The sequence below is a fragment of the Heterocephalus glaber genome, unplaced genomic scaffold, assembly GCF_053883595.1.
Source record: "Heterocephalus glaber isolate CG9 unplaced genomic scaffold, H.glaber_assembly_v1.0 deba00001805, whole genome shotgun sequence".
Classification (NCBI taxonomy): domain Eukaryota; kingdom Metazoa; phylum Chordata; class Mammalia; order Rodentia; family Bathyergidae; genus Heterocephalus; species Heterocephalus glaber.
The window spans coordinates 1596091-1609782 of NW_028258480.1; the positions used below are offsets into that span (position 1 = coordinate 1596091).

The 13692-nt window shown below is 56.6% G+C and overlaps 1 protein-coding gene and 1 long non-coding RNA gene across 5 annotated transcripts; one reads left to right on the plus strand and one right to left on the minus strand.

Moving 5' to 3' along the window:
* Window positions 1-61: 61 nt before the first annotated feature.
* On the plus strand, window positions 62-11930 carry LOC106008163 (uncharacterized). 4 transcript variants are annotated; one of them, XR_015448269.1, is made up of 3 exons: window positions 62-312; window positions 3400-7257; window positions 8181-11930. It is a non-coding gene; the product is annotated as an uncharacterized LOC106008163 (long non-coding RNA). The 4 variants fall into 4 exon arrangements; XR_015448270.1 differs by having other exon boundaries at window positions 9325-11930; XR_015448268.1 differs by having other exon boundaries at window positions 3400-6384; window positions 7076-11930.
* Window positions 7705-9666, minus strand: Timm10 (translocase of inner mitochondrial membrane 10). The gene is made up of 2 exons (XM_004869779.4): window positions 9568-9666; window positions 7705-8002 (listed from the first exon to the last, which is right to left on the minus strand). Exons 1-2 carry the CDS (start codon window positions 9636-9638, stop codon window positions 7801-7803), a joined length of 273 nt encoding a protein of 90 aa, XP_004869836.1. The 5' UTR covers window positions 9639-9666; the 3' UTR covers window positions 7705-7800.
* Window positions 11931-13692: the final 1762 nt, after the last annotated feature.

Genomic DNA, 13692 nt, shown 5'->3' on the forward strand with positions numbered 1-13692 from the left:
CAGCCGCGCCCGCCGCCCCGCCCCCCCCGCCCCTCCCCTCCCGGGTCGGGTTTCCCGCACACGTGACCCAGCCGGCCCAGGACGCCGCCCCGGCGCCCCCTGCACCCCACCCAACCCCGGTGTCCACGAAGACTGGCCGGGCGCCGTCGGGGCGCTTCCCACGCGGCGAGTCTGCATCTCCGAGTCCGGGTCTCGGGCTGGGCGAGCCTGGGCCCTGACGTGGCCTCTCTGAGCTCCTGTTTTATCCTCTGCAATTGCAGGTAGCGACAGACACCGGCCCACTTGCGGGGGGCATCCGGAATCAGCATGCAGGTAGGTTGGGCACGCCTGCTATCGCAGCACTGGGGAGGCTGAGGCAGGAGGATCCCCACGAGTTCGAGGCCAGTCTGAGCTACCTGGCGAGACCCTGGCTCAAAAGAGCAAACAAGGGTCGGGGATTTAGCTCAGTGGTTTCGTCGCCTGCCTCAACAGCGCAAGGTCCTGAGTTCGATCCCCGGTACCCCCCCCCCAAAAAAAAGCACTGCCTTGGGCTGGGGATTTAGCTCAGCGGTTCCGGCGCCTGCCTCACAAGCGCAAGGTCCTTAGTTCGATCCTCAGTACCAAAAAAAAAAAAAAAAAAAGAGCAAACAAACCAAAGAAGGATACAGGTGCCATACGGCTGTGACCCTTGGCAGAGTAAGCATAATAAATAGCCCGGGTGACCGGAGGCTTCCCGCAGCCTAGTGACAGATTTCCGGTGGATCCCAGTCCCCCTGTGCCTCGGCGGCGTCATCCTGAGACGGTGATGACGTCACGGCAAGGGCCGGCGCGCCCCGCCCCCACGCACCTGCCGTGGAAGAGCGCGGGGGATGGGCGGGGGATGGGCGGGGGATGGGCGGGGGGGGGTGCCCTGGAGCCGTCGGGAAACCGAGCAGCTCCACTGGGAGTTCCAGACAGGTCCTGAGAGCCGCCGAGCCAGGAGAGGCAGGACAGCAGGAGCGGCTGCGTGGGCCGCGTTTCCCAAACTTACTAAATCCCGAGGACGTCAGGATGGAACCTTGCCGGCCGCCTTCGATGGTTTCACTTTAGAGTGCAGCGCCACCGGGTGGGTGGGCTGGAGAGACAGCCCAGGCTGGCCGCTTGCCCAGAGCGGGGGAGGCCCTGGGGTGCATCCCCAGGACCACACAGAGGCCCCCAAAACTTCCAGGCCAAACTCCTTAGCCGAGTGTGGCGCACACCTGTAATCCCAGCACTTTGGGAGGCTGAGGCAGGAGGGTCACAAATTTGAGCTCAGTCTGGGCAACTTACCAAATTCGTGAGAACTGGTTTCAATAAAGGGGGGGGGGGGCTGGGGCTGGAGCTCAGTGTGAAGGCCCTGGGTTCGACCCGCAGCACGGAAGGGGAAAGAGACTCCTTAGCTGGGCACAGCAGCCGAGGGTAGAGGTTCAGCTACAGAGGGCCTGGGTCTCCCTGAGGGTGATGGGGGTTCCCTCCGCTCCGACCGCGCGTGTGGGAGCCACGGCAGGTCACGCAGGCTCGGGTGGGGGTCCCGAGGCCGGGGCCTTTTGCGGGCTGTGTCCCGGCTCCCCTGCACCTGCTCATCCTCCTGCCGGGACAGAGGCCCGAGCCCGGCCTGAGCCGCCCGGATCCCGGGTTGTCTTGGGAGCCGTGCAAGTCTGGGGCAGGAGCGACTTCGCCGTGGGCCCCCCCCCTGGAGCCACCCCACACACAGCTGTGGCGCAAACCGAGAGGGTGTGGCGGGGAAGGGGCTGAACTTGTAGGCTGGATAGCCTTGGAAGGGCCCGGGAAGCCTCGGACCTACAGTGTGGGGAGGCAGGTGGCCCAGAGCTCCTGAATGGTTTCTTCTTGGGTGCCCCCCACCCCCATACTGAGCCACATCCCCGGACCCTTCTTCCCCTTTCTTCTATTTTATTTTGAAATAGAACCTTGCTAAATTGCCCAGGCAGACCTCAGACTTGCAATCCTCCTGTCTCAGCCTCCTGAGGCCCTGGGATTACAGGCATGCACCTCAGCACCTAGCTGGTCTTGTTTCTTTTTATTTTATTTTTTATTTTTTGGTACCGGGGATCGAACTCAGGTCCTTTCACTTTCGAGGCAGGCGGCAGAACCACTGAGCTAAATCCCCGGCCCCGGTCTTGTTTCTTTCTGATGAAGTGGACAGACGTGGTTAAGTTTGTGTTTGATGAGCAGAGGAGACACTGGAAAGCAGCTATTAAACCCATGAGGAGCCCATTGAAATAGCTCCCATTTAAAACTTTAAAAAGAAGCCGGGTATGGTGGCGCATGCCTATAATCCCAGCTCTCAGGAGGCTGAGGCAGGAGGATTGATGAAAGTTTGAGGCCAGACTGGACTACATAGTGAGACCCTGTCTGAGAAAAATAAATAAAAAAAATAAATAATTTTTTAAAAGGGAAAGATAAGGGGGGGGCCAGACCCCAGACCACTTCCATATCAGAATCGATAGGGGCTGAGGATTTAGCTCAGTGGTTCCGCTGCCTGCCTCCCAAGTGCAAAGACCTGAGTTCGATCCCTGGTACCAAAAAAAAAAAATCTACAGCTGCATCTAGCTCCTCTTTCCTGGTCACCTCTGCCTCTGTTCCCAGATACAGTGTGGCACAGCAGCGTGGCCACACTGGCCAGGGGGCGGGGCTGGTGCCCCTCTCTGCTGAGGAAGGAGAGCTGGCCGCGGCGGGCTCCTCAGCTGTGCTGCTGTGGTGGGGCACTGCGCCCCCTGCAGGCACCTGACTCGTCCCACTGTGTACGTGATCACTTCTTCGGCCCAGCAAACGTGTGCTGTGAATATGCATGAAGAATGTAACTAATGGGCAGTGGGCCTCACAGTGACACAAAGACTGACAGTTCCCAGCCCGCAGTCCCACCCCCCATGTGCACCCAGAACAGCGGGGCGCTCAGCCTGTTACCCCAGCAGCCAGCAGTGCGGCCGGCCTGCGATCCGTCCTCCCAGAGGGCCTCCATGCAGTGATGCTGCTGCACCTGACCCTGAGGAAGGAGTGAAGCCCTGTGTCGCGCTGCCTTATACTCGAGAGCCCGGAGATCACGTGGGCTCGCATTTATGGGAAACGCCCACGGCAGGCGACCCACAGAGGCAGGCCCTGGACTCCAGGTGGTCAGAGACAGGAGGAAGGGCTGGCTGCTAATGGGTGTGGGTTGCTTCTAGGTGAGGAAAGTGCTGCAGTTAGTGGCGGGCAGCTTGTGAATATGCTAAGTGCACTGAACTGCACGTTTTAAAGGAGGGAATTTTAAAGCACTTCAATTACATCATATCAAATTCGTGTGTCACGCACTAACGGTGGGGTGGGGAATGACACACAGGCCCCGATTCCAGAGCACGTGGAGTCAGGGCAGGAGGCATAACTGAGACGAGGCTTCCACACTAGGTGTCACTGTGTCCCCAGGAGCGTCACGGAGGAGACACAGCTACAGGAACACAAACGGCGTGATTGAGCACTACGGAGAAGTTTGGAAAATGTGTTACAGTAAAACACGCTGCTGTGAATCGCTTCAGTCTTCCCCTCTCTTCCCACCGTCCCGGCCACTTCCTGCAGCAGCTCTAGAGTCCTCCTTCCTGAGGGTCTTCGCCTGTGCTGACCTGGCAGCCTCCATGCCCTGAGTTGATAAGGCACTGACCTTTCAAGGTCGTTGTGACCTTCGGGGAGAGCTGGAAGTCACGGGGCCTCAAATCAGGGGATGAAGGTGGATGAGGACACAGCATCAGGGCTGGGCAGCACTCAGCAGCAGCTGTCATCGTATTTTGATCACATCTCATAAAGACGCTCAGGAGAGAGGACTCCGGAGCTGCTGCAGGAAGTGGCCGGGACGGTGGGAGGCATGTGTTTGAAGTGAGGGCCGGATCTCTAGGGGTTCGTGGGCACACGGTACCTTTAATTACTGTAGTTTCCGATCTGAACCCTCAGTTCACACCTTGGTCACCCACATAACTGAGGCAGGTTTGCTCTGAGCTCGGGGCAGTGCAGGGGCCACGACCTGAGATGGCTCCTGGGCGGGAATCAGTAGAATCTGCCACCTTCAGGAGCGGACCCAGGACCCGAGGACCCCACAGCCACCAGTTCCAGAGAGCAGGACCGGGGCGAGGGCCCACGAGGTGGTCTGCAGCCAGAAGGCGGGACAGCCGGCCTGGGAGCCCGAGCCCTGGTCCCTGACGGGCGGTGACCCTCAGAGCTCCTCTCCCGCTGGCCCTGGGCCTGGGGGCATCAGCCCCGCTCCCTGCTCCTCCGTGTTCTGCCCAAGCCCCTCACCCCCGCACTGCCCTCCCGCGGCCCTGCCACTGCCCTGCCGCCCGCCGGCCCAGGCTCCTGCACACCCCGCGTGGCCCGGCCACCCAGCCCACAGGGATGGCGGGAATGCAGGTCCGGTCCATGGCCCCAAGGCTGGCCACTGCGCCGCCTGCTGCCCTCCGCTGCCCTGTGGCCTCTCGGGTCCGGCTGCGTGACCTCCTGACAGGCCCTGCGGCCTCTCTGGACAAACTCCTTCCCACCTGGCATCAGGCCTTGGCGGTCCCTTCCCCGAAGAGCCTGACTGGGAGGCCTGGCACCTCCCCCCCCACTCCCGCCCTGGAACTCTGCCACCCCGGGGGCTCACTTCCCAGAGCCGCCTGCCCACTGCCCCAGCGCCTCCCGTAACGCCTAGCGCGCTGTGAAAGGCCCGTTTCTAACACCTGCCTCCCAGACTGGGGTTTTGTCTTCTTTCTCTCAAAACAGTGCTTGTCACAAGTCTCCAGCAGCCACACATGTACTTATGAAGATCTCAGAGCGCATGCTAACTCGCTGGAGCAAGGAGAACACAGTCACAGCTTTGGACATAGCTGTTTTTCTTCTTCTTGAGACAAAGCCTTCGCTATGTGACCCACGCTGGCCTTAAACTCACAGCGATCCTCCTGCCTTAGCCTCCCAAGTGCTGGGGTGACAAGCATGTGCCACCACACCTGGCTAGGATCTTGAGACGTTTATATTTCAGTTCCCATGGGTCAGGAAAGCGTCAGCTAAGCCGGGCTCTGGGCTCTGCAGCAGGTCAGGGGTGCAGGTCCCCCAGCTCGCAGGGGGGGAGCGGGGTGTGCTGTGCCCTCAGGCTGCAGGCTGGAGGCCTCACCCAGCCTCTCTGCAAGTCAGCTCCGAGCTGAGCTGCTTGATCAGCAGGAGGCCGGAGAGCAGGCGGCCGGCTTCTCTCCCTGTCACCATGGAGACCACGGGTGCCATCCACGCTACACCCCAGGCTCGCTGGGCAGGGACCTGTCCCTCACCGTGGGGTTTCCCACGGCATTCTGCACGTGGCTGCAGGAACAAGCAGTGCGGAGGCGGAAGTGGCCTTGGTCTACACCAGAACCAGGGGGTGCTGCCTGCTCCCAGCCTGGCCTCAGGAAGCCGTGCACTCGCGAGGGCTTCAGTTCTTCCCTTGTGAAGGGAGCAGACTCTTGCCTGTTGTCCTGAGAGTAACTGAAGCCAACCGTGGTGGTGGGGGCCTGTCACCCCAGCACTCTGGGAGGCTGAGGCAGGACGATCGCAAGTTTGAGCCCAGCCTTGGCAATTTAGTGAGCCCCTGTCTAAAATAAAATAAAAATAGAAAAGCTGGGGCTGGAGCTCAGCACAAAGGCCATGGGTTTGATCCCCAGTACAGGGCAGGGGCCGACTGAAAAAGCATGTTTGAAGCACTTAGTGCACAATACCAACTCAGTATGTGTGAGCCATTCCTACAGCACCCTCTCCTCCCACTCCTCCTCGCTAACCCGAGGGCAGGGACTTTGCCCACGCAGGGCTCAGCCCGCAGAAGAAATGCATTAACACAGGTGGAATTGGTCACCGCGGCACAGACCTGGGCAGACAGCGCCACCTGCTGGCCAAGGCTGAAGTTCGGGGCCAGGAACGGCGCCTTGACCCGGCTGCCCGCACAGGTTGCCCGTGTCCACATCCGCCAGTCACAGTAAAAAGGGCAGATTCCTGATTGCTTTTGTGGTACTTGGGATTTGCACTGAGCTATATCCCTAGGCCTTTAAAAAATGTTTTTGAGACAAGGTCTCACTAAGTTGCCTGGTTGGGCTCGATCCTCCTGCCTCAGCCTCCTGGGGCTGGGATGACAGGCGCACACCACCATGCCCAGGTGAGCTGTCATTTATTGAGCAACGGGTGGAGCCACTTTTCTAGATGTTCTAGTTAATTATCACAACCACCCAAGGAGGCAGGGACCTTGACAGCAACTTCACAGATGGGGAAACTGAGGTACAGAGCAGTCGAACGCCTCACCCAAGATCACACGGCTGGAAAATCTCACGTGAGACACAAGTCCAATCACCTGGCTTGCACCTGCACTGTGAGCCCGGAACTCACCGCCTCTGTCGTCCGCTTCATCTGGTCAGTCCCCCGCCACCTGGGGGCCCGTGTCTCCAGGTGCCACGGGGCGACCCCCAGGGGGAGCTGCAGGCCCGGGAGACCGTGCCCCGGCCGTCCTGGCCACCGCTCTTCTGCGGCCCGGGCAGTGCCCAGGGGTGGGTCGCCTGGGCGCTGGCTGCAGTGACAGGGGCCTGGGTGGCTGCGTGACCGCGGGCCCCTCCCCAACACACACCTCAGCATCCCAGTGTGGGCCAAACAGCGAAGGCGCAGGCCGCGCTTCAGTGGGACCCTCACAAACACCCCTCGATTCCAACACTGCTCCCCCCGTCCGCCACTTCCCGCAGCAGCTCTGGAGGCCTCTTTCCTGAGGGTCTGTACCCGAGCGCCACCCAGCGCAAAGGCAGCCCCTAGAAACGCGACACCACGTCCTCACCCACCTTAGTCACTGATCCGGCACCAAGGGATTCTGGCTTCTCCCAGGGTCAGAGTGACCACGAGAGGGAAACTGAATCCATGCAGGGCGCGGAGGGCTCGGGGACAGCGCCGCTATAGACCCTCAGGAGAGAGGACTCCAGCGCTACCGCAGGAAGCGGCGAGGGCCATGGGATGTGCTCAGTGCGGGGAGGGTTGGGAGGAACTAAGGCCAATGTCTCATCCTATAATAAACCTTTTAACAATTTAAGCATTCACTGTATCTTTCAATCCCACACAGTACTTTGCATCCTCTCCTCTGAACTGTGCCGTCCTCTGCGCGAAGATGCCTGCCTGCTTCTGCTGCGTTTCAAGTTGGTTGTTTGGCTGGTTTTCTGGGACAGGATCTCAACTCATAGCTCAGGCTGGCCTCAAATTTGCGGCGATCCTCCTGCCTCAGCCTCCCAGGTCTTGGGATCACAGGTAGGCACACCATGCCCTGCTCAAGCTTTTAAAAATACTGTCGTGCCTCCCATCACCCAACCATTATGCTGCACCCAGTCAGTATGTCCAACGCTTGACTAACTCACCCGACCCTCACAGCGGCCCCGACTGCCCCACTGTCCAGATAAGCGAAATGAGTGCTCAGAGGAGCCACGTTCAGGGCCACACAGCAAGCAGCCGCCCCAGGTGCACACGAAGCTCTTTGGCAGGTCTATACTCTTAAAACACACTGCACGCCCTCTGCTGGTAGAGGCTGTCTTTTTTTTTTGAGTCAGTTTTTAACTATGCAGCCCAAGTTAGCCTCAGACTCCTGGTGATCCTCCTGCCTCAGCCTCTCCAGTGCTGGGATTAAAGGCGTGCACCACCACACCCAGCTGTGTCTCGTTTCTTTGCTCCCTTACTCCAAGCACACTGCTTTGCACACACTAGGCATCAACAGCGCGTTTAATATATACACATGTACACATACAGCCACACATACCAGTGTGGCTGACACCCTCTGACCCTGGCAAACATCCAGCCTTACACAGGCCCGGAGCTCTGCTGCACCCTCTTCATCAGCTCCTCATCCTGCATGGACAGCTCCGTCAGCTTCTTGCCCATGCGCTCATGGATGTCCAAGTACTTGGAGACGCACCGGTCCAGGCACACCGACTCACCCTTGGACAGCTCTGCCTCTTTGTAGTGGGGTGGCACGCACTTCCGGTGGCAGGCATTTGTCATCCTGGGGCATTGGGGCATGGCAGGGTCAGCAGCGTCCTGTAGCATTCCCAGCACCCCCAGCTATCCCAGCCTTGCGCTGACTTCCATCCCCAAGGGGGTGCCCCAGCCAGCCCGGACCAAGCTCATAAAAGACCCCGTCAGGCATCTGCGTGCACTCCCAAGCTTATTCTTTTACCGAGGAGGAAATAAGGCCCACACACGGCTGACACAGGGCCTTCAGAGCCTACATGTACGGATCATTCTGGTTTACAGTCGCCAAGACAAACTAACCACGGGAGCTCAACTGGTAAGAGCAGGTATTTGTTTCCCGTGTGCTGGGCGTGGCTACATTTAATATTTATGTCTCCAGGAATTGAGATCTGCTATTCCATCCCTTTTATTGATGAAGGAGAAAGCTGTCAAAGAGTTTAATTCGCCCAAGGTTATACTGCTGACTCGTGGACACGGGATCTGTTCCCAAATTTGCCAAATGGTCACAAGCAGTAGAGGGAGGCTGGGTACTGTTCTACTCCTGCACTGCAGCTGACCAGCTGCGGACTCTGAGGAAGTTATTTAGCCTCAATCTCCTCATCTTAAAATGGAACAAACCCGCCAGATTATGTTGAGGATTAAAAATGATAACAGTATATTGGACCCACCTACAGAATGTGAAACTAGGCGGGGAGTGGGGAGGGGTCATGAGGAGTGAAAGTGATCCACGTGTTATGTGCCTGTACCACTCTGCCAAAATGAGATCCGTGAATCTGTGTAACTAATGTGCATTAATAAAAAAAGATTAAATTATAAAGCCAGGCGAGGTGGCACACTCCTGTAATCCCAGCACACGGGAGGCTGAGGCAGGAAGGTAGCTGTGAGTTCGAGGCCAGCCTGACCTACATAGCAAGACTTTGTCTCAAAAAAAAAAAGATTAAATTATAAAGATTCCACACTTTACCTACTGGAGAAGCTCTACTGTATTTCACTGTATGACTCTCACACGATATGTATCACTTCATTCTTGGTGGACAAGTGTTGTTCCCAGCTTGGGACTATTAAAAATACTGCTGCTGGGCTGGGGATGTAGCTCAGTGGCACTGCGCCTGCCTGGCAAGCACAAGGTCCTGAGTTCAATTCCCAGTACCAGAAAAAAATAAATTGCTATGTTTAAAAAAAAAGGGCTGGGGATTTAGCTCAGTGGTTCCGCCGCTTGCCCTGCAAGCGCAAGGACCCGAGTTCGATCCCCGGTACCAAAAAAAAAAAAAAAAAAATGAATATAAAATTCTTGGCAAGTGTCCACCATGTGTAACGGTTTACAAAATGTTAACCCGGGCTATGTGTCAACAGATAAATGGGCGCCTGTGATTGGAAACGCAGCAAGAGCCCGGATGGGAGCCGCAGTCCTGCTCCGCTCCTCCATGCCAGTCCACCCCCATCGAAGCACGGGCCTGGTCCCGGACCGTGTCCACGCTGGCACCCACCGGAGTGTGCAGGGCGGCGGGCCGCAGGCCCCCCAACACTGTCTGTGTTGGAAGCCACCCACTCTGCCCTTGGCTGGGGTGGCAGGCAGCGCCGGGTGGCTCCGCTCACCTGTTGTACATGTCGGCCATCATCTCCACCTCCAGCTCCGCCGCCAGCTGCTGGGCCCTGAGCGGGTCCATGGAGCCCGGCACCGTAGGACACCTGGTACTGGACAGACACGGCCGTGAGCACCGCCCTCGCGTCCTCCCTCGCACCCAGGGGCTGGCGGATCGGGGCAATCACGGGTGTCACCAGCAGGGCCACCGCCTCGGTGGCTTAGCCACCCCGCTCACAGGCGTGGAAACTGAGGCCAGGCCCAATGGCCAGCCCAAGGTCACCGGGATGTCATGGGGGAGGCCCGGCGCCTGACGCCCTATTCCCTGCCCCAGCCTCAGCCGGGTGAGCGGGAACCGAGGCCCGACGCTGAGCCCGCAGGCCTGCACCTAGGGGGCCCGGGAATTCGACCGCACTCGGAACCGAGGCGCCCAGAGCCCGACTCAAAGGCTGCACCACTGCAACGGCGACGTCACCACAGGTCCCCTTGAGGTCTGGAGCCACGGCTCACTCACCACGGCCTGCAGCGGCGCGCAGAGCACCGGGCGCCGCCACCTTGGGGCAAATGCTACGGTACACAGCCGCCGGGCGCACGGGTACACCACGCCGGAAGCACCTGGGTCACTTCCGGGAGGAAAAGTCCCGCCTCCTCCCGACCCGGAAGGAAACGCCAACAAGGCGGTGCTGGGAAGTGGACTACCATAGAGAGGGAGCTGTGAGCCGGCCGAAAAGAAAGCCGACTTTCAAACGCTAGAGAGGACGCCGGTGTACCATGGAGGCCGGGGGTTGGGGGCAGAGCGCCGCAGCCCGGTGGGCGCCCAAATCCCTGGGGTTGTCAAGGAGACGTTTGAGCCGACGGTTTAGGCCGGGGCGTGGCGGCCGAGAGGGGCGACCGCATCCCCGCCGGGAGAGGGCGCCGGCCGAGCGAGGAGAAAGGCCGAACGGCGCCTTTCAGTTTTTGTTGCACGTCGGAACCACTCGGGACGCCTCTACAAAGCTGGGTGCCCAGACCTCGACTCGTGGAGACAAAATCTGAATCTCTGGAGCTGGCCCAGCACTGTACAGTTGCCCCAGCGAATCCTCTGCAGCTGGATTGGAGAACCAGTGTCCGTGGGACTCCGCGTGATTGCTGCGGGCCTAGGACGCTAACCCCATCTCCCACCCCCGGGCCTGCAGGGAGGAGCAGCAGCCGGGGTTCACTCACGCGAGGCTCGGGTAGACTCGGTTTCACTCAGCTCTGCACTCGGCTGAGCCACAGGGAGGTGCAGGGGCGATTCTGGGGTCTGCGGGAGGAGCAGAGCAGGTCTTGGGGAGCTCTTCATCTCTCAAGACCACGGGTTCCTCCCTCTGCGCCACTACCCCCCACAACGAAGAACCCGCAAACTCTTGATTTTTCACATAATTTACCAGTTTAAATTTGCAAAATGAAAATTTATTTTTATTTTGAGACAGTCTCTCTATGTAGTCCAGGATGGCCTTGCACTGGGAATCTTCCTGCCTCAGCCTCCAGAGTGCTGGGATTTCAGGCGCGCCCCAGCACACCAGACCTATACGATGTAAATCGATGGACGAGGATACACTGCTCACTGCAGAAGGGGGCTGCATGTTTTAAATATGGTCATCGCTATGCTTTTGTAATTATCCAAAACAGCCCTGACTTGGGAGGCGAGGTCCGGGCCCCCACCCCAGCAATGCTGACTTTAAGCATCAGGCGCAGTACTGCCGTAAGGACTCGTGTTTGTCAAACCCATGCCCCGATTACTTTAAGACTGAGATAGAACGTTGGTACAGTAAAGTATGCAAAACACACAAATCTTAAGCTTATTTTTCGTTTTTGTGGTGTTGCGGATTGAACCTAGGGCCTCATTCATGCAAGGCAAGTGTTCAACCATTGAACCACGACTCCGGCTCTATTAACATTAATCTTTTCTCTCTTTTTTTTCCCTGTACCAGGGACATCAAACTCGGGACCTTGCACTTGCCCGGCAGGAATGGCACCCCTGAGCTACATCCCTGCCCCTAAAGTCAATCTTTAAAATAGATGTACATTCATAAAGCATAACCACATCAATTTACACAATATTTCCTGCACTCCAACAAGTTTTCTCACGTTCCTCCCCAGTTAATACCCCTTCTTGTGAAGTTGCCACTCCCTGACTTCTACGAACAGTTCCTGTACTTCTACCTAGGCTTGGAAGTTCATCTAAATGGACGGATGCCTTCTCTGCCTGTGCCTGACTTCTTTAGCTCCAAGTACTGTCTGTAAGATTTCATCCATCCTGGGCTGGGGATTTAGCTCAGTGGTTTTGCCGCCTGCTGTGCAAGTTCAAGGACCCGAGTTTGATCCCTGGTACCAAAAATAAAAAAGATTTCATCGATCCTGCTGTGTTTATCTGTTGTTTGTCTTCAGTGTTTGAGCTTTTTTTTTTTTTTGGTACCAGGGATCGAACTCTGGTCCTTGCGCTTGTGAGGCAGGCACCGGAACCACTGAGCTAAATCCCCGGCCCAGAGAGTCAGTGAGCTTTTTATTTATTTATTTATTTTATTTTTTATTTTTTTGTCTTTAGGGTTTTTGAGACAGGGTCTCGCTATGTAGTTCAGGCTGGCCTTGAAATGTTGGGGATCTTCCTGCCTCAGCCTCCTGAGTGCTGAGATTACAGGTGTGCAGCACTATGCCCAGCTCTAATTTTTGCTTTTGAAAATAGTCACTATATTATGAAACTGATTAATAAATGATTAAGAAACTACCCAGGGAAAGGGAGGTGTTCTTATGAGAGGAATCTGGGATATTTACTGAGTTATGAAAGGCTGCATGCTGTACAATTCCAGCTAAATAACAATCTCAAAAGGACAAAATTATAGATGGTGAAGAAAGGAGTGGGCGCATGGGTGGAGGAAGCCGCAGTCTGCGTTCGGAGGATGGGGCTGTGTCCAGCCGTCATGGTGCCTAGGAGTCTGCACGTGGGCTACGGTGGCACGGAACGGCTGGGCTTGGTGCAGGCCTGGAAGCCCAGCACTCTGGAGGCCAAGGCAGGAGGACTGTGAGTTCAAGCCCACCCTGGGCAGTTGGGCAATGTGGCAAGAACCTATTTCAGTAGAACGAAGAATATTAAGGGCTGGGATGCAGCTCAGCATGAGGCTGCCTCTCACACACTCGCACACTCACACTTGTCACAGATCTGAATACGCACACTGTCCCTTGTGGGCGCCGTGCTGTGACCCTGCATGTGCTGTAGTCCTCTACGCCTTTCTCTCCCGTGAAGGCTAAGGGACGGGTTACCCAGGACCTCTCTGTGCTGTAATGATTTCCAAAGAAAAACTTTAAGAACTCATTACAAAACAGAAAACAAAAAGACAACGGAAGTAAAGCACCTAGTCTATGGTAGATGCTCAATAAAAAGAGATCATTGTCCTTTATCATTTATTGGGGCAGGTTTAGAACCTCCGGGAAATGAAGAGCTCCGTCTTCCCTGTAGCTGGATCACCAGAACGGAACAACGGCTCACTTCCACCGTACTCTTGGTCTGTTTTTATCTCTAATGCATGGAGTGGGTTTTTTCCAAACTATTATTTTCATACCCTCAAAATTATAGTAATTTCTTTTTTCCTTTTTTTTTTTCCCAATACTGATGGCCAAACCCAGGGCTCACACGTGCTAGGCAAACATCCTACCACGGAGCTACACCTCAGCCCCCAGTCATTTTGCAATGGAATCGAATACAGATTTCTCTGATACCCGACCTCTCCAGAAGGCCTTTGTTTCCTACATCGTGGTAAGAATACTTAACATGAGATCTGCCCACTTAGCAAATATACATGTGCCCAATACAGTATTACTGCCAGGTGTGGTGGAGCACTCCTGTGAGCCCAGCACTCAGGAGGCTGAGATGGGAGGATCACTGTGCGTTCAAGGCCAGCCCTGGGCTACATAATGAGACCCTGTCTCAAACAAACAAAAAAATAACACAATGTAATATTATCTCTAGGCACCATGCTGTACAGCAGATCTCTGGAACCCATTCATCCTGGTAACTGGCAGAGCATATAGTGAACAGTAACTCATTTCCCTCTCCCCTCGGCTCCTAAAGTCACTGATCTTATTAATGACCATATCATTGTTCTTATTAGCCACTGTGAGAC

Excerpts from the sequence above, each read along its gene's own strand:
- Timm10 (XM_004869779.4), bottom strand. The coding sequence starts at position 9,638 with ATGGACCCGCTCAGGGCCCAGCAGCTGGCGGCGGAGCTGGAGGTGGAG. Across the intron at positions 8,003-9,567 it reads ATGGCCGACATGTACAACAG|GATGACAAATGCCTGCCACC; the intron begins GTGAGCGGAGCC and ends CCAATGCCCCAG.